Below are 23,667 nucleotides of genomic sequence, written 5' to 3'. Positions count from 1 at the left end.
TGACAGCCCCACAACCGCTTGTCCCTCCCACTCCATCACACTCCCTGGCCAGGTCTGTGGCGCAGTTTAGCTCCCGTTACTTACTGCACCAAACCAACAACGAGCCCTTGGGAATGGAGGCAGCCGCACCAGCGCTGGAACCAGGCCCTGGCCACCAGTAACGTCTGTGTCAGGCTGGATCCCTTCCCTGCAGCAAGCGGATTCACACTGATGTAAGAGGGTATCAGCTTGGGCTGTGGGTTTGTGAAAGGAAGCAGTATGCCAAGCCACCTCCCTCTTCCACCCCCCTCCTTGTAATGCACCCAGGATGTTAATTAATAGCTAATTGCTAATATCTTGTATCCCTCTCATGTCTCAACGAGGAGCCTCAAAGAGCTTTGCAGATACTGGTTACGATCCCCTGCTTTGAGAGTGCAGAAATTGAAGCCCGGAGATGTTTCAGGAACTTGCTGATGATCCAGGTCTGGACCAGCAACAGCCCCCAGTCCCAGATCCTTGCTCCAAGCACTGACCCACCCTGCCTCTCCTGCCATGCTGCTGGAGTGCCTTTTTTAAAACCCTCCTAGGCAAGCTGCCTCGAAGTCAGCCTTGCAGGGGCCTGAGGCAGGGAATCAAAGAGTTAAACAATATACTGATAGGCTGGTGAGATCATCAGAGCTGGAATATGCTCCATTGTTTATTAGACTCTTAAAGACAGCCCAGTAGACAACATCCAGAGGGATGTGGGGCTCGGGGTGAGCCTGGCTTAGGAGAGCAGGACCTTCTGCTGCAGCCTGTCCCACTGCCGGTGGGGTGGGCAGCCATCCCTCACCACTCGCCACGTAAGTAGGATGAATTTCTATGGATTTGGCTTTGGGGGTGCTGGAAAGGGAGAGGGGATACAGCACAGCAAGGCTGGGGGTCATCCTCTCACTGAGCCCCAAAAAGGGACTTGCAGATGTTCTCTGCTCAGCAAGACCCCGAGCATGTTGCTGGGACCATCTAAACTCCGGGCGATGCTGGAAAGCTGCTCCCAAGGGATGCAGGCGGCTGGGCCCAACCCGGCTCCACTACAGCGGCAAATGGACGTTGGCTCCATCTCAATTTACATCCAAGATCGAGTGGAGCTTGTACGCAATGTGAAATCCCCAGACACGTTGCCTTAATTCTCCACCCCTGGTTTCAGAGCAGAGCTTGCCGGTCTGCATCCCCCCCCAGCCACTGCCAGTCCCCTCCTTGCTCTGGGGCGAGCAGGGGCGTGGGGATGGGAGCAGAGGGGTTGGGGCTTTAGCACTCCTGCCTGGCACCATCACAACTCCTGCCTTCTGCTCAGCCCGGCAGGATCCAGCCCTCTTGGGGCTGACACACGGTGACAGAAGCTGGATCCTCCGAGCCTCTCCTCCTGTGCCCGCAGGAGCCAGCGGCTGGGTTCCTCCGTGGCACACTCAGGGGATGTTTAGAGCAACCAGCCACCTCACCTCCCGCAGCGAGCCACGACCCGCCGGTGACAGCCGGGACGACAGAGGCACAGCATGGTGAGTGGGCTCTGAGCGCTCGGTCCCTTCCCAAGGGGTTCCCTGACCCAACATCTGCACAAGGAATGGGATGCTGTCCCCCACCAGGACCTCCCCATGTGCAGGTCCCCTGAGGCAGACATGTGGCTGTGGGGCTTGAGCTCTTTGCAGGATGGCTGTGGGCAGGGCAGGTCCCCCACCTCCGCCGGGAGCAGCCCCCCAGTGCCCAGCTCACTCGGTTTCTTGGGGATCTCGGGCATGCTGGCTCTCTGATTATATATCTCGCTCTTACTCACTTTGTACTTGATTGATAGCCACTCTCAATTAAATTTGACCAGCACTAAGTGTCTGACAACAAGTCTCTGCAAAGCACACGCATGCACGCGCCCATCAGTGCAGCAGCCTCCTTCCCACCCACCCCACGGCCACATGCGAGTCCTCTAGAGCAGCTGACCCCCTCTCCCAGCACACACGGACCCACGGCTGTCATCTGGTGGGGTCCTGTACTGAGGTTAACCGGCAGGACTGATTGAAGAGTCAGGCTGAGACACCCCAGAGCAGCAGGAAAAGCCATGCCCAAAAAGCGCTTCTCAGTTTTCCTCCATTCCCCAAAATTACAGTTCCCTCCCAGCTGGGACCCGCCAGTGAGGACTTTGCTGCCCACCCGTTGGGGTGGCAGGCAGGACACATCTTCTGGCTGAAGGACATACGAACTCTTTGGGTCTTAACCCAAGGCTCTGCAGAGCACCTGATGTTGCTGTTTGCCAGGGAACATCCCAAACCATCTGGTGGGGTGGGAAACTTTCTTCAGGGAAGTGCATTGGCAGCAGAGAAGGCAGCAAAATATATCCATAAACTTGGCCTGGATTTCCAGCAACATCTGGTGCTTGGTTCGCAAAATCTTTAACTTTTCCCCGAGTGATTTGCGTGGTAGAGACCCCAAGTGCTGCAGCCCCTCCACACCACGCGGCAGCACCGTTGCCAGCACCCACAGCTCCGTGCCCAGGGCAGATCCACACTCGCCCACACCACTGGTGCTCCCGTGGGATGGCACCCACTTAGTCCTTGGGCAAAGACCAGCTCCACTTTGGGATACTGAGAGGGGTCTTCATGAGGAAGAGCCAGATGGAGATGGACACCAGTCCCTGGGGTGAGACTGTCTGAGCTGGGGGAGCTCCAGTGTCCCCGGCCGTGCAAAGTGGGGGGAAGAAGTGGCAGAAACTACTTGCAGTGTGGGCTTAAGAGGAGCATGTAAGATGCTCCTGAAAAATCAGGGCTGCCTCCCTGCATAAAAGGAGGCAGCCAGGTTGAGCACTGTACTGGGAGAGTAAATCCAGCTTTTGCATGGCCAGGAGGACACAGGTCTGAGCAGAGGAGCAGAGTCTTCAGGTCGGGCTGTTGCCCCACTTTTAGCACAGCTCTGGCCACATCTGCAGGCTGTTTGCAGCCTCCCCGGTCCTGGCTGGGATCTCAGTCCTGAGAGCTGCCGCTGCGGGGGGCTGGCAGGGGAGGAACACCACCCGCAGCTGGGGTGGGCTGAGGGACCTGGGCAGAGCCCTTGGTGCTCTGCTCAGTCCAAAGCTCTCTCCGCAGCACCACCACGTAATGTCTCCAGGGTCCAGGAGGTGCCAAGTGCTTTGCTGTACTGTGCTGCTTCAGCGTCGGGGTCCCCAGCAGCACCAGCAAGTGGGCCCCAGTAGGTCTCCCAGCTCAGAAACCAAACATCACCACACAAAGCACGGGAAGAACAAAAGGAGGAGAAATAGATTCACATGAGGCTCTTCCTTAAGGAGGGGGAAAGAGAGACCCCAGTGTTAGGTCCACCACCAACAGCTGCCCGAGATTTCAGAGGCAGCAGCAGCAGCACAACAGACGTGAAATCCAAGATATGCTCTGGAGGCATTTTTCAAGCCAGCAAATGGTCATCTGCTACACTGTCCTTACAACAATAATGATTAAAAAAATCGGGAGATATCTGATAGCATTATCCTGCCAGGCTGCTCAGTGCAGCCATCGCATCCAAGCGCATCTGTGATGAATTAGGGATGGAGCATGGGCAGAGCAGGAACTGAAATCACATTAGTTCTCCCAAGAGCTGTGGATACATGCAGCGCTTGCAAACAAACTCCTGGCTGCTTGCAGGGAGTGAAATCCTTCACTAGCGAACAGTGGGAAAAAGTGTGACCAAAAAAAGCATGCTCTGCCAGGAAGCGCCAGAAAAATGATCAGTGTCTGGGAACTGGGGCGAGAGGGAGGGGTGGCTATGCCAGAAAATAAAAGGGGGGCAAATAATCCACTTTAGCGTAAATGTAAACCTTAAAGTAAGACGATGGTTTCTGCAGGAGCCTGATATTAACACTCTGCAAAATGAAGAGGAAGGTGCCCTGCAGAGCTCAAAGTACCCCCGGATGCAGATGCAGGGCAGCAGCACATGGGCAAGCAGGGAGTGGGGTGCCTGAAAGATGGGGCAGGGCAGGCTGCTTAGACTGCTGAGATATGGGATCTGGGCGTTATTCCAGAAAAGAAAGAAAATCCAACCACAAAGCCAAATTAAAATTATACAGTGGCTTGATCGTAAAACCTCTCCACAATGGATGTTACAAGGAGAAAGCCAAGAAATGCCACAACTACCTAGGATGACATTTCAGGAAGAGCCTTGCAAAAGACTTGAGCTAGAGGAGGGGATCAAAAAACCCAGCAATGCTATGAGCAAGGCAGCTGGAGGTCAGGTTGCACATACCAGCCAATGAAGAATTTTTTGAGGATCTGAACATATCTCTGCAAAACTACAGCTGAGGGTTTTTTTTGGAGGACTGGACTGACTCCTGGGCAGGTTGTATAGATGGAAGCAGAGCAAAGGCTTCGGCTGATGCAGAGCCAGCCTCGCTGTCTCCCCAGAACACTGGACATTGCTATCAGCATTTGTGTTTTTGTCTCAGGAGCCTGGAGCCTCCTGGAGCCACAACTTACAGGAGCGATGAGGTGAGCTGCATCACAGAAGGTGGGAGCAGAGGAAGCTGCACCCAGTCACCTGCATGTCTAACACGGCTGTAGCCATCAAAATAACATCCCACGGCAGCTCATGTTCTCCAAAGCCCTGGGGTCAGTGTGCTCCACTGTGACCAGTCCAGCTTGCAGAGATAGGATTAGCAGCTCAAAAGGAAGAGAAACAGAAACCAGAGCTTGCTACTATGACCACACTTACCTGCCTTGTCAAGTGCTTGATCATCCCTGATCAAGTGCTGTAGAAGATACATCAGGATGGCAGAAATGTGTCCCCTCCTCTGCAACCGTCTTTCCTGATTCATCAGAGAGGGATGAAAGCTGAAGACAGGAGGGACACAAATCATGTCCATCGCTCTTGGCTTTCATTTTTTGCTTGTTGCTCCACATTTGTCAATCCTGAAAGATCACAAAATACGTTGATACCACCAGATCTGCATTTCTACAACAGTGTCTGTGTTGGGGAGGACTAAATAAAAAAATTACATTTGTTTCTTTTCAGAATAAGCCACAAACCTTGGCAGGGGGCACAGGTGAAAGAATAAGGGAGGTGCTGGCTGGCACCCAGCCATCAGCAACCCTAGATGGGCACTGGGCCCAGTACGGCCCAAATACAGGCAGGTTTCTGTCAGACAGTGCCTCTGGAGCTGTGCCAGCATGGCACCCGCTGTGCAGCAGCACTTCGGTGGTACACGCTCTCACACTGATCAGCAACAATGGGAAATGAGCTGGGACCTTCAGGTTTCATGCTCATCTCATCTACACCTCCTTGCTGCCCGCTGCAGCCACAGCCCTTCCTGTGGCAGGCGCAGGCTGCAAATCCATCCTGCTGTCACCCATGCTGTGCAGCTCCAGGTGAGCCATCAGCGGGTCCGGGCACAGTCAGGGCTGAACGGTGCTGTGCATGCCCAACGAGGGCTGAAGCAGAGTTGTATATTAACTGCTCCGCATCAAAGCCCACTTAGGCTCAAAACTTGCGTGGTGCTCAGGAAGAGCCGTGCGTGGCAGCGGGACGGGCACAGAGCCCTGGTGGCACTGCCTGTCCATCTGAGCCCCACCGGGGTCTTGTGCCCAGGCCAGCGTGGATGTGGCTTGATCCTGACTGCTGCCCTGATGGGGGAGTCCCCAGGGACAGCTCTGGGGCTGTCAGCAATCACCAGTGGCTCTGTTTGTGGTGCTGGCATGAGGGCAATGCAGGGTCCTGGGCTGCTCCAGGCTGGCACTGCTGTTGTACTCCTGCTGCAGAGCATCTCCGTGCCCAAGGGTGGGGACAGCCCAAATGACCAGCAGAGGACAGGTCAGTCCCAGCCCTCCTGACACCACCGAGCCCCTGGGAGAAAACCTGGCAGCTCAGGGAGAAGTTTGCTTTGCAAAAAAAATCTGATATCTGGGTGCAAAGCATCCACATCCCTGGCCTCTCTCACCCTCCTCAGCCCTGGTACCTGCAGGGATGGGTTGATCTCTGCCGGGCTTCCCAGCAGCCAGGCAGAGCGTGCATCAGGAGCACGTGCTCCTGCCCTGTCTCCTCAGCAGAGCCCTGAGGAAATCATGGTTAACATAATGCTCAGCCCTTCCCATTTACCAGAATGGTCTCTTCGTGCTAAAGGCACTTTGTTTCTGGGAAAATATATTTCCTCCTTGAGTTGCTGAAAAAACAATGTGCCAAAAAGGCCACATTGATGACCCAGCTCTTGTAAGGCAGAGTGTTCCCGTGTGCTCCTGCTACCGAGCCCAAGAGCCCTCCCACAGCCTGCCACAGCTCACAGCTGGGGAAATATTTCCTGTGTGAGGAACATTTCCCCATCTCCCATCCGTGCATTCAGACGGGAAATGAGAAGCTCCTGTGCTGTGGCTACTACAAAGCTGACACGTCCAGGCTGGATGTGGCAGTGAGGAACATCCAGCCCCGGGGGGCTCAAAGGAAGCGCTCAGCCCATGCGAAGGTGCTTTCTGCTCTCCCACTGAGTGGTCCTGATATGGCACATCTGTGCCTCAGTTTCCCCACCTGCAAGAGGGAGACGTGACCATGACACAAGGTGCTGAGGTGTAATTTGGGATCTGGGAGGGAAAGCAGGTCTGGGGATCCAGAGCTCTTCCCCACAGCCAGCATCACCAGCCCTGCTTGCAGCACCCTGATACTCTCGTAAAAGCAGCCAAGAGCCCTGGGACCCTCAGGGTAGTGGGTTTCAATGGACATCTAGTCACCCCACCACTGAATCCCCGTGGGAGCTGGAAGGTCTAAGGACAGGGACACAGCGGGCAGTGGGACTCTGCAGGCATCCTCAGTCCAGCCTACCTGCAGGACCACATGGCCTATTCCTACATTTCATTGCTCTCACAGGTGCGATGCTCTTCTCTCCCTGCAGTGACCCACAAAGCCTTCTCCACCTTCATTTGACTTGGCACTGATTAATGACCAGATGGAAAGCACCCAGTCCATCCTCCATCACTAGCCCTGCTCTGCTCTTTCTCTTTTGTCCATCTCAGGTCTCCTCCTCAGATCCCGTCACCATGGAAATTCCCCCCAAGAGCCCTGATGGGAGTGAGAGGTCTCCTCAGTCCAAGGAACTGATGACCAGTAACACAGCCAGCACCCTCTGCATCAGCTCCCGAAGCGAGTCTGTCTGGACCAGCGCATCCAGAACCAAGTGGGACATATACCACAAGCCCATCATTGTTGTGTCTGTTGGAGCAGCCATCTTCCTCTTCGGAATCGTCATCACCAGCCTGTCTTGCTTCCAAATCAAGAACAAAAATATTTACAAAATGTGTGGCCCGGCTCTTCTGTCCTTGGGACTGATGCTCCTCGTTTGTGGCCTTGTCTGGATCCCCATCATCCGGAAGAAGCAGAAGCAGAGACAGAAGTCACAGTTTCTGCAGACCCTCAAGTCATTCTTCTTTAACCGCTGAGGGCAGCCCAGGACCTTCCTGGGAAGGGTCCCCTCCCTTCTACCCACCTCTGTTGGTTAGCCATAAAAAGAAAGGTGTTCTTGTACTCTCCTAGAGGATTTCATCCCAGTAAATCTCTTCCCTGCAGGTGAAACACACTCTACTGGTCTCCAGTGTGAAAATGAATTCGTGTTTCATCCGAGTAAACCCATAAAAAAAGAGAGCAGGATTTTGCAGCTGACCCCAGCCCAGAGGTCTGAGATCTCTGCGTCACCCTCCTGTCCAATGAGCAACCCAACATCACATACCGGGACCAGCAAAGCTCCTGCATAGCCTGGCTCCACCCGCCAGCTTCTGCAAGAGGTGTCAGCAGAGAGGAGCCGCTGCCTACAGAGTGTGAGGAAAGCCAGGGGTGAACGCTGCTGATCACAAACTGCCACCCAGGTCAGTAACTGGGAAGCCAGAGTTGGTTCATCCAGAGTCAGTGGAGAGGAGAAGCAGGACAAGGTATTTCCAGACCACACTGTGTCAGAGGAGGCCACCAGAACAGGCAGCACACATCACCAAAGCCTAGGAGGACCAGATGTGACACCCATGGCCAGGACTTCCCTGTCATTGAGCTATTACAACAGCTGGTTGAGACACAGCTGCAAACTGGAGCTCACTCCTTGCTCAGGGTGGAGCATTCACAGGCTTTATGTATTGCTCCAAAGGGTCGAGGCAAGGAGCAGCATCACAGCAGCATTTTTTGGCTGCCTCTGGCAGAGGTGTTTGAGAAAGGCTGTTCCTCCAGGCCTGCAGAGGTGAAGTTTTGCAGCATCTCTGCGTTTGCACTGATGTCTGCCAGAGGCACCCATAAACCCAAACCATCAGCCTATTCGTGCGACCAGAATTGGACCACAGGCAAGCGAGACAGGTTCATTATCTCCACTACTCTCTATTTTTGCCTTTAACAAACACGTGCCCTGAGGCAACTCACCAAAGAACGCATGGATCCTTTCTGCATGGTTTTTGCTTTAATTTTATATTTCCAGCAGGCCTGATCTGCTTTAAAAGACAAATCTGAAATGCAAATGCTCAGTCTGAAGAACTGGCCTCAGCCTGGAGATCAAGACCTGGGTTGATAGAAATAGCCCCATAATGTCCATCTCCTAATTTTGGGTTCAGGCACTGATTTTTCAGAAGTGCTGATCCAGACTGGATCTCCCAGCAGCTTTGCATCAGCCCAGTGAGACTCCCCAGCAGAGCAAGCACTGGCTCAAAGGCCCTGACAGCTGCTGCGAGGTGAGGATGTGGTCAGTGCTGACCAGAAGCAGAAGAGGAACACAGAAGAGGAGACCCTGCCAAGCTCCTCTTTGTAGTCTGCACCTCCATGGAGAAGCTGAGGCTGCCCCGTTGCTCTTCCAAATGCCATGGGAGGAAGAGAAGCTGGCGGGGGGTGCAGGGGGAGAATTTGCAATGTGTTCTCTCTTTCGCTCTTTGATTTCAAACAGACAAGGGATGATAACATCCATCAACTGGTGATGAGAGGAAGCCCTTGTAAACCCTCAGGTTTCTCTAGCCCAGTGTACCGTGTCTACCAAAGGCTCCCAAGAAAGGTGGAGAAAAGCACAAGGAATGGGGCATGCAGGCAATAGTCCTTCTTCTGGTTTGTGTCCAGTTCCCAGCTCACAGCAGCTCAGAGCCGAGGCAGAGGTTGCTCCACACCACTGTTTAATGGCCACTGATGCAGCCAACATGCCCAGCTCCTCCTGTTTTACCCACTTGTTCAAATCAGTTTGCACTTTCAGGCTCTGCAACATCCTGGAGCTACAGTCCCTTCAAGCTCTCTAATTTGCTGCACTGGAAGCTCTGCGAAGCATCAGGAGACGTGGCAAAAGCTGAGGGTAACAGACCCTGCTGCTGCAGGCGGGTGGGTGCGAGCAGGTCAGGCAGAACAGTGTTCACTGTAGTCAAGGATCGTGAAGCTGTAGCTGTGGGAACTGTGCCCAGGGCCAAAGAGCAAAATATTTAATCTCCTCCTTGTCACCCTGGCTGAACTCCCTCATATCTGAAATTGGTGCCACATCAGCATTTTTGCCTGCAAGTACGGTCCAAGGTGCCCATGGCCCAAAGCCTTCAAGGGGAAGAATTTGTGCTACCATGATTTTGCTGACACTTAACCAGGGAGCTTGGGCACACCTTGGCACCACTGCCAGGCTCTCACCAGTACATGGCCAAGTCTGACCAGTCCCATGCACCTGGAGATCCCCTCCACCAGTGTTGGGAGAGCTTCAGGGGGCAGCCCCCAGCCTGGCAGCTGACACAGCTGGATGACAGGTATTTGGGCAACACATGTCCCTTTGCCCCAGGCTCAGCCTGGCCCTGAGTTTTGTTTCCTGAGCGGTGCAAACATGTGTGTCCCCAGCCAGCCAGTGCCAGGTTCGTGAATGGGTTGTACAAGGTGTGTGATCTGGCACCGGACCCAGTAAACCTCTGTTTACTCCTCAGCCATTCATCATGCCGTGCAAGGCCTTGCTTGTTTTTGCAATCCTCACTTGGCACTAGGCAGCAGCCTCTATTGATTTAACTGCGATGGGCAGAGGATGCTCACCTAAAACTCCTGCTCGGGGAGGGGCAGCTGCAATTGGAAGAGCTGACAAACACGAGGACTTGTGAGGGGGAAGTCACGGAGTGACGTGAAGAGCATCACCAGGTCCTGGCTGGCTCCAGCCTGCAGTTCGGGTTGCAGAGAGGCATCCTAAAGCTGCACAGTCTGGAGAAGGCACCTGGAAACGTTCCCTGCTGCAAACAGCTCTGCTGTGGCAGGAGGCTGCTTGGCCCAAGCTCAGTGTCCAAAGGGATGTGACAGGAGGACAAGAAGTACCAAATGGCCTGGGGAGAGGGAGCAGAGGTCCTGTTGTCTGTGCCTCATGACCAAGGATAAGGAGACAGTAAATGGAATGTTAATACAGTAAGTCACTGAGACCAAGAATCTAATGGGATTCCAGACTGCTCGTTTATAACAAGAATATTAGGTTTAATTAAAGCAAAAATTTCCCAAGGGACTTTCACGTTGCTGCTCTGGTTTCATGTCTGGTGTTCTGTGCCTGCTGGCAGAGAGGGGAGGCGGTTGGGATGGCTGATGGTGTGGCATCCAGGGGCCACCACGCAGAGGGGTCACTCAGGACATCGGGAGGAGGAAGAGCGTTTTTGGGGTTGGTGCTGCAGGTTTGTTTGGGTGCTGGCCATGTGCCCTGGGTGAAGGTATCAGGTCTGCAGATGTGCTCAGTGGATGCAGCTGCTGAGGCGTGAGGAGCACATGGGTGGCACAGGAAAGTGCCTGGCCAGAGGATGGAACCTGCCCACGTGAGGGTAAAGGCAACAGCCCAGGGACCAGCAAAGCTTCCTGAGAGGAGGAGGGAGCATTGATCAGGTGGATCTGACCATGTGCTGCCCACATCTGAGGGGGGATAGGGAGGTAAAGGGAGAGAAATGTTAACTGAAGGGAACAAGAGCTTAACAACTCAAAGATCAACACGCGGATGGAAGTCCAGCAAGAGTGGGAACTCTCCACTTTGTTGCACAGGGTATAAATGCCAGATTACTGCCACGAAGTTGGGTGGATTTTGCATTTCTGCATGCAATGTAAAGAGCTCGCAGCACTGGGAAATTCATCATTCTCCTGAAGTGAGGGAGGCTGGGCTGGAGCAACCTAGGGAAGCAGAGATGCAGGGTATTCTAGAGGCTGTTCACAAGGGTTTAATTAGAAGCTGACATAACACGTATGTCCTACTGTCACCCAGCAAAACCCTGCAGAGCTGCTGAAAAGGGAAATCCTGCCCCTGTGCTGTGGGACCAGTGAACTTCTGCATCCCACTGACACGGGAGGCTGCAGAGGCAGGGGGTATCCACGAGTTCAAAATGGGTTCACGGACAACAGATCAAAAAAGAGACAGCAGAAGCAACAGAGAGGATGTGCCCTCTAACTTCTGTAACATAACAGTGGTGGGTGGTGCAGAAGTCCATGGGGATCAGACGGCAGCAAGGGCTCCTATGCTGTCTCCTCCTGCCACTGCTGGAGTCAGCACTCGGCCAGAGGGACCTTTGATCTGAGCATAGGGCAGTTCAAATCTTTGGGCCATTTTCAAGCAGCTGCAAAGCACTGTTTGACTGCTCCCCGATATTCCTCTCTACTCCCATCAAAGCCTGTTAGAAACCCGGTGTGATGTTTTGGATCAAACCAAAGAAAACCACATTTTATGAAAACATCAGGTTATCCAGCAAATATAATTACGTCGGTGTCTCAATAAGGCAAGCTTAGATGCAATCTGCCAGCTTCCCCTGTTCTATAAAAAGAACAGGAAATCCATTACAACATTCATTATCTCTGCAGAGCAGTTCAAAGAGGAATTGTTTCTCCTGCATCTCAAAGGTCAGCCCCCAGCAAACCTGCCCAGCAGGCTCTGCTGCTGGATGACGCCCTGCTACAGGGTGCCTGCAACAGTGTCTTCGTTCCTGGGCTTCAACACAAGGTAAACCTGCCCAAAGATACTGCACACCCGTGTTGCATACCTCTCTTCCAGGATGTTAAGTTGCGTTTTATTGCACTTCGCATTAACTGGATTCATCCCTGGTGTAATCTGCAGGTTTCTGCAGCTGCTGCTGGGGATGGCACTCACATTAACGCCCTCCTCTGGGGTATACAGGATTTAACTGTGGAAGGAAGCAGGTGACCACCGGTGTCTGTAAGCCCACACATGTATTCCTTCCCACCACCCTGCCTGGAAACACAGCAAAGGGTTCAGGGGACTGCGGGTGCTGATACCCAGATTCCCTGCTGGGATGTCAGCTCCACATAGAATCACAGGATGGTTTGGGTTGGAAGGGACCTTAAAGCCCATCCAGTGCCACCCCCTGCCATGGGCAGGGACACCTCCCACCAGCCCAGGTTGCTCAAAGCCTCATCCAGCCTGGCCTTGAACCCCTCCAGGGATGGGGCATCCACAGCTTCTCTGGGCACCCTGGGCCACTGCCTCACCCCCCGCACAGGAAAACATTTCTTCCTCACATCTCATCTCCATCTCCCCTCTTTCAGCTTCAAATCGTTCCCCCTCGTCCTGTCCCTGCACCCCCTGATCCAGAGCCCCCCCATCTCTCCTGTAGCCCCCTTTCAGCACTGGAAGGTGCTGGAAGGTCTCCTTTACAGAGTTTTCTCTTCTCCAGGCTACATCCCCCTGTCTTGATATTAGCTGGGCCACCAGTTCAGCGTGCACCCTGAAATGCTGCTGGTGCTTCCCTGCACCCTAAGGCGCAGATGACAACCCGCCGGGATGAACTGCCATCGCCCATCCCTCACTCAAAGCCAGCTGCAGCCCTTCCCTGGCCTTAACGAGCAGTAACTTTCAGAGGACTCTCAATGATCACCGTGAGTTTGAAACCCTACAAAAAACCCAATCCTTCCTATTTTCACACTAGGTGTTAGGAACATGGAAACTATTGAACCAGCTCAGACTTGCACCCCGGCACTGCTGAGCGGGACGGAGGAAAGCTGCAGAGCCAGATGTGAGCAAACACGCCCCAGCTTTGCCCCTTAACCTTGCAGGGGATGAGAGCGAACGCTGAAGCGGGACTTTCACCCGAACCACATCAGAGACAGTAAATCTGGTTATTTCTCACTCAGACACGGTACTGCTGTGACCTGGGTGTTTCCAGGGGAGGAAATGCCTCCAGCCCTGCAGTCTCTCAGCAGCAAGGGGGGGAGTTCCCCCGAACAGAGCTGGATGTTGCAGCAACTAAAGCAGTTGTGGTTTTTTAATCTTTATTTTTCTTCCACTCAACTAGAGTATCAGGTTGCAACAGAACTCAGCACTAAAAAGGAAACTTTACTGCCAATGCTCTCACCCAGGGTATTTAAAGCTCTGCTCCTCTGCACGCAGCAGTGCTGGGAATGGGAAGACTCCTGTTCCCTGCCTTACGGGGTTTGCAGCATCCAGCCCACCGCAGATGCTGCACCTTCAGAGTCTTCATAGTGCCAGCATACTCCTCAGCTGTCCCGACCTCAGCTCGATGCATCCCTTCGCTGGTTGCTGTGCCAGGGAAGGAGCCGCTGCCCGAGAGCAGCAGCACTGCGCAGGGCTGATTGCATCGGGTCAGCGGAGGAGTGAGCAGATAAGCTGTCCCCAGGGCACTGCGAGCACTCATCAGCCCTTCGGCTGCTCACAGTGCGGCTACAAGTCTAAGCCAGCTCTCGCCTGCTAAATCTGCTGCGATGGTTTTACAGCGGTGCCTGCCAGCACTGGCGGATGCTGCGGTGCAGGTCAGACCCCGATGAGGCCGCTACCCCACTCCCCCCATGCAGATCAAGACAAGACAGCACAGGAGCATCTCCGGCTGCTGGCTGCTCCCGGGGAGCATTTGCAGATCTCACAGAAAAACTTTCAAGAGCTGTTTGCTCCCCAAAGCCATGTGCCAGGCAGAGCTGGATGATGCTCACAGCATGAAGGCGGGCAGGGGGGGCTGGGTCCCCTCTGAGCTGTGCTCAGGGTGGGCTGAGCTCCCCCTGCTCAGGGAGGGGAAGAGCCCTGCAAAGTGGGAGTTTCTTTCAGCAGAGGGGAACGTGTGCTAACCCACCATGCGCCAAGATGCTTTGAAGTGTTGTGTCCTCTGTGGGATGAAACCAGAGGATCAGCATCACCAGCCAGGGCTTAGCAAGGAAGGAGCGCAGGGGGGAGGAGCCTTTCCTAAATCAGCGTTATTCCTGTCCAGCTGTGATGTCTGTGCTCCTTTCCCAGATGGATGAAGAGGTACCATCACTCAGAGTCTATCAATAAGTGTCTTTCAGAGGGTAGGGAAGGGTGTGCTATTTTTACCTTTCCTCCCCAGGGAGATGTCCAGTTCAATGTAAATTGCTTCAAGCTTTCATTCGGTCAAGGAAGCTCTTCCTAGACTCGGACCTGGGAGGAGAGCACTTGGAGAGCAGCTTCACTCCTGCAGCTGTGAGTCCCACAGCTCAGACCCAATCCCAGAATACTCCAACCCTGCATGGAGCTGCTGGCCCTTGAAGGAAACCAGTCCCCTTGTGCCACAGAAGGGAGTTTGCACCCCCCGGCCAAAGCTGAGCCCATCTGCAGCCCCTGCATTTACTTGAGCCGTTCACCACCACGGGCACAGCCAGCGCTGAGCCCTGGGGCTGTGGCTGGAGATCACCGTGCAGGGACCGTCCCTGGGCTGCTCAGTCAAGCAGCAGGGTGCTGCCCATCCGTTGTCTCCTCATCCTCGGACGGGTATTTCATAAGAGCTCACCCACGTACAGGGAGCTACCTGGGTTTCACTACAGGACAAGCTTTTTGAAGGGTCCTTCTTGTGTTTGCCTCCACATGCTGCAGTTAAGTAAACATTGACTGGCTCCCGCTAGCCAAAGATTTTGTCAGACCACTTCCATTCGCCTGCTCAAATTCTTGCTGCTCCCAACTAATATGTAACTCGGGGAAGCAACATTCATTGTTCCCTGTGAAGAACTGGTTCGCTCTTGCCACATACTTCTGCAAACCTGTTCTGGGCCAGCTCCAGGAACAAGTGCTTTCCATTAACATCATCTTTCCAGCCATGGCAGAACTGGGCTAGAAAAAGGCAGAAGAGGTAGGCAGAGTTTTCTGCTCTTTTTAAAGTATCTTTGGAGCAAAATGCAGCTGTTTTCAGTTTTCTGAGCCATTAACTGGAGGTGCATTAACTTCTGGAAACCTTTGGGGTCCTTTCCAACCCAGAGAGTGAATGTGTTCAGTGTGTCACATTTCCTTTTGTGCTTTTATGGTCAAATCGCTGCTCTCACACACTGCTTGGCAGGGCTCAGCACCACTGTAATGCATCCAGATGGAACCCCTGCCTCCTGCAGAGCAAGACTAACCTGGGCTGCTGACACCATCCTGAAGGGCGACACGAGGTGCTCACCTTGCAACATCTAGCTCACAAAAGCCAGAGGCTGCAGTGGAAGGAAGCCTGGAGGAAGCCTTGTCGCAGAGGTAAATCCAGGAGCATCCCTGGAGGGGCACCAGATGTAGGGGACAGGAGCATCCCTGGAGGGGCACCAGATGTACGGGATGGGCCATCCCACAACACAGGGTCTCCTCTAGAGGGACAGGGGTTGTCACAGCTATTCCACCCTCCGGAGTGGGGTTAGCAAATCCTGCTTTCTGCCTTGCAACAACCTTCACAAGTTTTCTTTCCCTCTTTTTCATTCCTGGGCTGCTCCAAGCGTGGGCTACAGCCCAGGAGAAGACTTCTTCATCTCATCTGATGAGATCAAGGTGGCACAAGCCTTTTGCAGTGTGGGGCTGGACAGAACTGGATTGACCTGAGGTCTTTGTGTCAGAACCGTCTTCCTTCAAACTGTTCACTTTTGGAGCGTGTCACTGGCCTGAGGGAGATTCCTGGGGTGATGCCGCATATGGCTAATGCCTGTGGGGATCAGACACCAGGCTAGAAAGGACAGAAAGGTCTCAAGGCATCTTCTGGAGCACTCTCACTACAATAAAACTCCCTGAAATTCAGTGAACAGAAGATAAAGACTCAGAAAAAACAAAGGAAATTAAAACTGGATACAGCTGTGGGAGCGAGAGGGCACACAGAAAAAGGTCCTTCCCTTCAGAGGGTGGTGAGGCTCAGGCTAATCAGAAAACTGGCTGGAGCAGCTCCAGCATTGTCAATGCTAAACCTCAGGTGGGTTCATCAAAATGTGGCTGAACTGGGGAGCGAAGAGCTGCAAACTTCTTTTTCCATCTTCTGTCCACCTCCTCAATCACTGCAGTCCTTTCAAAGAAGACTACAGACAACGGTACCCACCCAACGGGCTGCCCCACAGCAGGCCAGGCGCTGGGCACATTTCTGAGCCTTGTGTCACCCATTGCAGGACAGGGGCAAGGGGAGACCACCTGTGTACAGACCAGCCCAGCCTGCACCCAGGGTTCAGGGCTGGGGAAGCTCTGGGCACTGAGCTCGGGGTGACTCCCCAGCTCGGGTCCCAGGGATGCTGCAGGTGCTGAGAAGATCTCTAGGAACTGAAGGCTGGGTTGGACAGCAAGGGATTTTTTTTGACTGAGCACCGATCACGTTTTCTGCATGTGGGGTGATCAGATCCTGAAAGAAGCTGCACCCTAGTGCTTCCCTCCAGTGGCAGGAAGGGATCCTGGGCTGGCAAAGAGCAGATTGTCCCCCAGGCCCCAGAGGATGATAATGCACAAATAAAAGATTAGTTAGTTATTTGCATTATTTAAAAGCCTTCATTGTTCAGACAAGGGGGAAAATACATCTCCTGGAACAGGCAGACCCTTGCCATGGAGAGGGGACAGCACACACTGAACAGATGGCTTGCACAGTGCTCTCTGCTGCGTGTTTGCAAGCAGCTGGATAAGGTTTGGAGAGAGGACCACGGGGCGGTGCTGGGCAGCCTCCACTGCTGTGTGCTTGTTGTTTGTGAGATGCACACGGTGGGTGGCAGGCAGGTGCATGGTGACTTTCAGCACCTGGGATTGCCTGGGCAGCAGAGGAAACACTCAAGCAAGGCAGGTAATGTCCCCCATTCCCTCCAGCCATCACCCCACTCACGGCAGAGTGGTGGTGGGCCTGCCTGGGTGGCAGACGGGCCCTGGGTGCCCTGGATTTGGCAAGGAAATGGAGGAGGACATTCCCGGTGTGACCCTTGGCATCCCCTGGAGCTATGGCCACCTCCAGCAGCTGGGCACTGCTCCAGTCCCTGACGCTGACCTCGTGCCCAGAGGTCCTGTCTCAAGCTCTGGCATCCTCAGCATGGCCAAGAGATGGGGCAGGCAGCTGCCAGCCCACAAGCTGTGCAGTGCTGGTGTCTTGGGATGGCATTCCCACAGCCAGTGCTTCCCTGGCTGCTCCACCTCCCCCAGACTTTCCCTGTTTGCCAAGCATGCACAGACCAGAGAGGCAGGAGAGGAAAGATGTGTCCAGTGTCACACAGCAGCCTGGGAGCAGAAAGCTGCAGTCCTGGGTCCCGCAGAGTGGTACCGTCTGCTCAGAGACAAGCCAGGAGCTCTGGGAAATGCTGCTTTATTTGATGATTCATCACTGACTTGCTTGGTTCCCATTTTTGCAATGGGCACTGACACAGGTTCTCTGATTTGCGGCTTTCCAGCAAGACCTGCTTTTTGGAGGTGTTGCAAGAGTGATGTATTTTTGACCCTCTGGACAAATTCCCATGCCTCAGTTTACCTACAAAGAGAGAGGAACAGTGCAGCATTTCCGGGCTGTCACCGCGATGTCAGAGCCAGTATCCTGCAGACTTTTCTGGGATCTGTGCTTCGTCGATGCTGCTCAAAAGTGACACCAGATGCCCCGGTTCTCAAACTGAAGGCACGTGCAAGAGTGATGTATTTTTGACCCTCTGGACAAATTCCCATGCCTCAGTTTACCTACAAAGAGAGAGGAACAGTGCAGCATTTCCGGGCTGTCACCGCGATGTCAGAGCCAGTATCCTGCAGACTTTTCTGGGATCTGTGCTTCGTCGATGCTGCTCAAAAGTGACACCAGATGCCCCGGTTCTCAAATTGAAGGCACATAGCCCATCTGTGGGCTGGGTCAGGACCAGACTTGCACCTTTCAGGCAGGCTGGGTGTGATGAGCCCACAGCCAGACCGATCATGGGGCATCCGGGCAGCGGGTCCCTTCCCTGGAGGGGTTCCACACGCCCTGCAGAGAAACGAACCCCTGGGATCCACCCCAGGACACGCAGAGGCAAGGCGATGGTTGGGCCATGAAACGGTTAAAGCAGTATCGTGTGCTCCCTCCCAATTGTTCTGCAAGGTGTGTTATGACATTTGTACTTCCTCCTGGCAGCCTGCAAGCAGAGGCAGCGAGGGAGAGACTGCAGGGATGCTGCCGATGCTGCTGGCCAAGCTGCCCCCGCCCTGAGGGTCTCTGCTGGGGGGCTCCACCATGGCCTTCCTCAAGCTCATCGGCCGCTGTGCTCTGATACTGCTCCTGGCTGTGCTGTGTGATGTGGCTGGGCTGATCATCCTCCTGCTGGGAGTTTTTGCTCCGCTAAGCTCCTGGGACTTCTTCGTTTACTTGGGAGCTCTGCTGCTGGCCTTCAGCCTCGTCTTCTGGATCTTTTGGTACACATTTAACATCGAGGTGCCCTTTAGGGAGCTAGGTTTTAACTAACTCACCTCTCCAGCAAAGCTAAAATGGAAACTTGCACTTGGAAGAGCAACGTCACATGCTGGGAAGCCCCAAAGCATCATCCAGTTGGTGAAGAGCATCCAAAAAGACCAAAGAGAAGGGCCTGCTGGTCCCCGCAGCATCGACCAGCCACATGGACCCTCAGGGGAAAGGTACCTACAGCTCGGCACCCATGGGAGTGCTTTGCTAGCATTCGGGAGTGCAGAGGTCTTGTCAGGGCAGCCAAACCTTCTTGCTGGTGATGGCCACCCTTCAGGAGTAACATTAGATTTTAGAATGTTCTGGAATGGATTAATGATGGACAGGAACTTGGTTTTGATGAGATGAGCCTGTCTGAGTGAATCTGGGGAGGAGGATTTTGGTGGAAATTGGAGGTGGCTGGTATCTCGGGTTTATGTCCTCGGTTCCTCCCATCAGACGTTGCTGTGAGTTGTGGGTCCTGGAGAGCCGCTGCTCTCTCGTGACAGCTTTTGGCAGTGGAGGGACAGGGAGGGCAAGTGGTCTTCCAGTGATACCACCTGGGCAAACAGAGAAGGTCAATAAGAATAATCCAGATCCAGGCTGTCGCTGAGCGTCAAAACTTCTGTGTAAACGGCATGTGGGTGAGCAAACCTGGCTGCCCCTTGGCATCACCCCATCACACCACTCTGCGCTACTGGGCTGCCCAGCTTGGGAAGGTTTTGCCAGCGGGGAAAGTATTTCCACAGAGGTAATGGGGAACAGGGAAAAACCAAGCAAGCACTGTGTCATCAAGGCACCAGTATGATGCCCTGTACACAGCCTGGTGACAAATACTGTACACACTGAAACTAGGTACAAAGTGCCATGGCTTGTCTAGAACGTGCCTGCTTTGTTTGGCAGTTGCCCAACGGGGAGAAAGATCAGGCACCGTGGACCTTGGCTGGGTTCTGCAAACTGGTCCTACGGCGCACGAGCAGGAGAGACCCACACACTGAGCATCAGCCCCTGCGTCACACGGAGGGGCTGGTGGTGACATCGAAACATCCAGGTCGGCCAAGAGCTGCTTCAAAAGGCTTGGCTTTGGCCTCACCTGTGAGCAGCAACACCATTGCCAAGCTTAGCGGAGGTGGAAATGTCCCTGCTGCTGCATGGACAGCGTCCTGCCTCCTTCCCAGCATCCCAAGGGGATGCTCCTTCCCGGCAGTGTGCTGGCAGGGTTGATGGAGCCAATTAGCCCGAGTTAATTAACGAGCAGCCCCAGAGTGCTCAGAGCTGTATGGTTCATAACAAAAGGATGATGACAGCAGGAGGATGCCCCAGCCAGGAGCTAAGTGTACATCCACACACCAAAAGCCAACCCTTGCCCCAAGGAGATAATGGTTTTATAACAGTACATGAGACAAAGGGAAGGCAGAGATGGGGGAGGTGTCTTCCACGGACACCGGGGGGAGTATCAGAGCTGAGACCAGATTCTCCTCTCTTCAGTTTTGACATCTCAGCCTGGCCAGTGCCCCCAGGCATATAACTCGTGGTGCATAATGCAGGAAGATTGCCAAATGACATGATCCCCATCTGCAAGTCACTCAAGAGAGATTTCCTTGCACAGCTTTTTTTTCTAAAGCCTCTCACAACCAGTGAGAAACATTTTTTATTATTATATACAGATTTTTCTTTATTTCTTGTCTTGTTGGAAGTGACTGCAAGAAGCAGCCAGGAAGTTTTCTCAGTTCTCCGGGGAGGGTGGAAGCTGTAGTGTGAGTCACAGTGGTTTACAGCCCTATACCCGCCAGGATGCCCAGGAGTTCAGCTTTACCCTCCATCACCAGGTCTCAGGGTGCTTTTCCACCCATGTGCCCTTAGGACTACCTCCTCCAAGAATTTCCTTGATGCACCTCCAGATAAGAGCCTGTAACAAGCATTAGTTGGATACTGCAGCTATATATAAGGAAGAGCTGCACTAACCAACACCCTCCTTTATTTGCTCTGGGATTTTTAATTGCCAGTGCTAAGCCTGTTCAAGCCAGCCTGCAGAGCTTGTCTGAGGGCTTTGTCACCATTCAATGTCTGTCCCTTGTTGGGTGCGTGCCTGGGTGCATCGCTTAGGGACAACACCCAGGGAGGTGGTGGCATCACCCAGGGAACACAGCAGGAAGTGGATGCGAGGTCCCCATCACCACTTGTCCCTCCTGCCCCCCAGGCTGGTGGGCCAGATCGCTCCTGAACGGTGCTTGTTGGGGGGCAAAGTGTCTGCCAGCACCTGGCATTGGATGAGCCGGTGCACATCGCCAGCACATGGGTGGGGGAAAGCTTTGGGGTGATGAGGGGTGGAGGGTGATGGTCACGGCCAGGAAAGTGCTGTCAGCCCTCTGTGCCCATACCCCCTGGCATGCACCGATGAGGCTGTATCCAGCTCCAACGAGGAGAAGAGGCCTCCAATGCACCCCACCACACGCCAGCTCTGGGTCAGGGTGCTGCAGACCACAGGGTCCTTCTTGCACTTTTTCCCCTCTCCAGTTCATCTGTGCTCTCTGATAGGGACCCAGCTCGCATGGCTCCAGGCGGGACGAGCACCGTTCCCCAACGGGATGCACAAGCCAAGCCCAAACATGCCTCTGTATCTGTGTGTGTGTGTGTACAAGGTGCCTCCAACACCTTTCACCTCCGGGCAGCTGGCACAGAGGGTCACAAGCACAGCCAGGACATGGTGCCTTCAGTCCCCCCGGTGCAGGGACAGAAGCAATTAGCCAGACCCACTGCCCAGAGGGAAAATATCCCACTCACGGTGTGTGCCCATGGCAGGGCACCGTGGTATTTCTCTCACCTCCCTGTCCCACCTTCTCCTGTGGTGGACACCCATGAGCCTGCACACCCTAGCACCTCCAGAGCACTGTCTCTGATGGTCTCCAATGCTCCTTTCCACCCCAGAAACATAGATGCCTCCTTCTTCTGCTGTCCCCAAAGCACACTGTCTGGAGCAGAGTCCATCCCTGCCAGGGCCAGCCGCACCAATGGCAGGATAAGCACGAGTGAAGCATCTGTGAGTCCCGGTCCCTCGGAGGCTCGGTTCTGCACAGCACTGGGAGAGCTGGCCCAAGCCCAGCACGTTATTGACCCAAGAGCTTATCTTTAACCGTTGGGTTTTTGTGGTTTTGTACTCGGTCTGTTTTCTCCAGGCTGCTGGGGCTGTTTTACAGCCATGGGCACGGCATAGCCCTGTGGCTATGGCACAGCACCCATGCGTGCAGGGCACTGGGAACCAGCAGCCCTCCTCTGCTCCCTGACAAGCCTCTGTTCCCCAAGTCACCCCACTGACCTGAACAGCCTGACACTGAAAAACAGCACCATCCAGCTCTTTCTGCCCTGATACTTTAACCCCAAAATGCTGTGGAAGGGCGTGCCAGGGGTCCCCTGTCGCGACTCGTGCACGGTCTCAGGAGTCTGCGCTCCCTTGCACCCCTTCCCCTGTATGGCACCACAGCCACAACACCCCCCACTCTGCACCGGGGGAAGCATCAGGGGAAACACCAGCCCTGGCAATGTCAAGTGTTTGCTTATGTGTCTGTATCTTAAAAAAAAAAATAATAAATCTTCCTTTTGTGACCAAATACTAGCAGCCTTACTCATCCCCTGACCTGGGCTGATCCCAAATATCGCTAGGCAGCCTAGGACATCCAACTCAGAAGCTGACATTGCTGCCTCTGTGGGCATCCCGGACATCATGGAAATTCTGCTTGTCACCCAGACATAAGTCTGCTGGTGCGTCTGTGTTGGATCTGGCTGGTGGTCATTAGTCCCCTGAGTCCCCGTGTTTTGATTTTACATGACTTTATTGGAGAGATCTTGAATTTCTTAGGTATCATCAGGGTCTGTTAAAGTATTCACATTTCTTTTCACCATCTATTTATAGGGAAACAGAAAAGGACCAGAGTGTAAGGAGCAAGCACACAAAGAGGAGTAGCACTGAACAAGGACTTGGTTGTGCTACTCTTGCAAACCCATCACTGACAATACAGAGAGAGGTGTGCTACACTGCTCTGCTGCGTGCGTCGTTCTCTGGGCACAGGTCCTCGAGACATCCCTTGAATGGTGGATGCTGGTTTTGCGTCCTCTCCAAGCAAATCACACTCACTCCTGCCCACTGCCATTGTCTCAGAGAGACCAGCACAAGCAACGTGGGAGCTGCGGAGCCACTGCAAGTGGTCCTGTCTGTGGGCTGGTGCAGATGGGCAGGATTGGGCCGACAGGCTGGAGCAGTTCTGCAAACCTCACCGAATGGATGTGAAGAACTGGTACAACAGGGGTCACAGCTGGAGAGACCACCTGAGATGCTGCTGGCTCCCCCGCTTGGGGACCTCGTCCATATGTTGAAGCATTCAACAGGAGAGGGAGACAACGAAATCGACAGGACAGAGGATTTCCTAGGCAAAATTCAGCTGCTGGCTGGATAAAACTCTTAGATACATTTTATCTAATCTTACCAAGGTCCCAGGCATTTTCTAAGTGGCACTTAATGAAATGCTCAGAAGATCTTGGTTCAAAGAACTACTGGAGCCATGGACAGCTGCAAAGGCCAGGCAAGGGTTTAGTGCTTCAGCTGTCAAACTGGTGGTGGCTCAACATAGAACCAAACTTCCTGTCTGACTCAAAATACAAATCTCAGGTGGGAGGAAAGGAGACCAAAAGACGCACATCTCCATCCTCTGGTGTTCCTGATGCAGTGTTCAGCTGACCACACAGACTCTTGTGCAGGATGGAAGCACATAACCACCTATCAAACAGGTCGTTCAGCACTTTCCATTACAGACACCTCTTTTCAGTTGTTTACAACTTCACCAAAGTTTATTTCTTTGTGATTTCCCATCATGGAGAATCTGCCTTTGACCTTAATATTTCTATGATTCTATGCATTTTAGCCCCTTGGGCAATAGCAATAGCAGGGGGGTCTGTGGGCAAGTTGTACACAGTGAGAACTGCTGATTTGTGGACATATGGCAGCTCTTCTCTGTCTCTGGTTCCTAGGGCTTGAGACTGGTGGCAGGGCTGGCATCTCAGGCTCTGCCATGAGGACGCAACTGGTGTCCCCTGTAGCCATCTAACCATCCTGCCCGCCCACTCCCTGCTCAACTCAGTGGATGCG

At 53.8% G+C, this 23,667-nt stretch overlaps 2 protein-coding genes across 2 annotated transcripts; both read left to right on the top strand.

Moving 5' to 3' along the window:
- The first annotated feature begins 7,007 nt into the window (after positions 1-7,007).
- PIRT (phosphoinositide-interacting regulator of transient receptor potential channels) lies at positions 7,008-7,406 on the top strand. The gene has a single exon (XM_010084802.1). The coding sequence runs from the start codon at positions 7,008-7,010 to the stop codon at positions 7,404-7,406; it is 399 nt and encodes a 132-aa protein (XP_010083104.1).
- A 10,917-nt stretch (positions 7,407-18,323) lies between these two features.
- Positions 18,324-18,551, top strand: TMEM238 (transmembrane protein 238). The gene has a single exon (XM_010084803.1). The coding sequence runs from the start codon at positions 18,324-18,326 to the stop codon at positions 18,549-18,551; it is 228 nt and encodes a 75-aa protein (XP_010083105.1).
- Positions 18,552-23,667: the final 5,116 nt, after the last annotated feature.

Source organism: Pterocles gutturalis, unplaced genomic scaffold (assembly GCF_000699245.1).
Source record: "Pterocles gutturalis isolate BGI_N339 unplaced genomic scaffold, ASM69924v1 scaffold13555, whole genome shotgun sequence".
In the NCBI taxonomy this organism is placed as follows: Eukaryota; Metazoa; Chordata; class Aves; order Pterocliformes; family Pteroclidae; genus Pterocles; species Pterocles gutturalis.
Note: the sequence above shows the minus strand (reverse complement) of the source record. Positions and strands in the feature narration are given on the sequence as shown.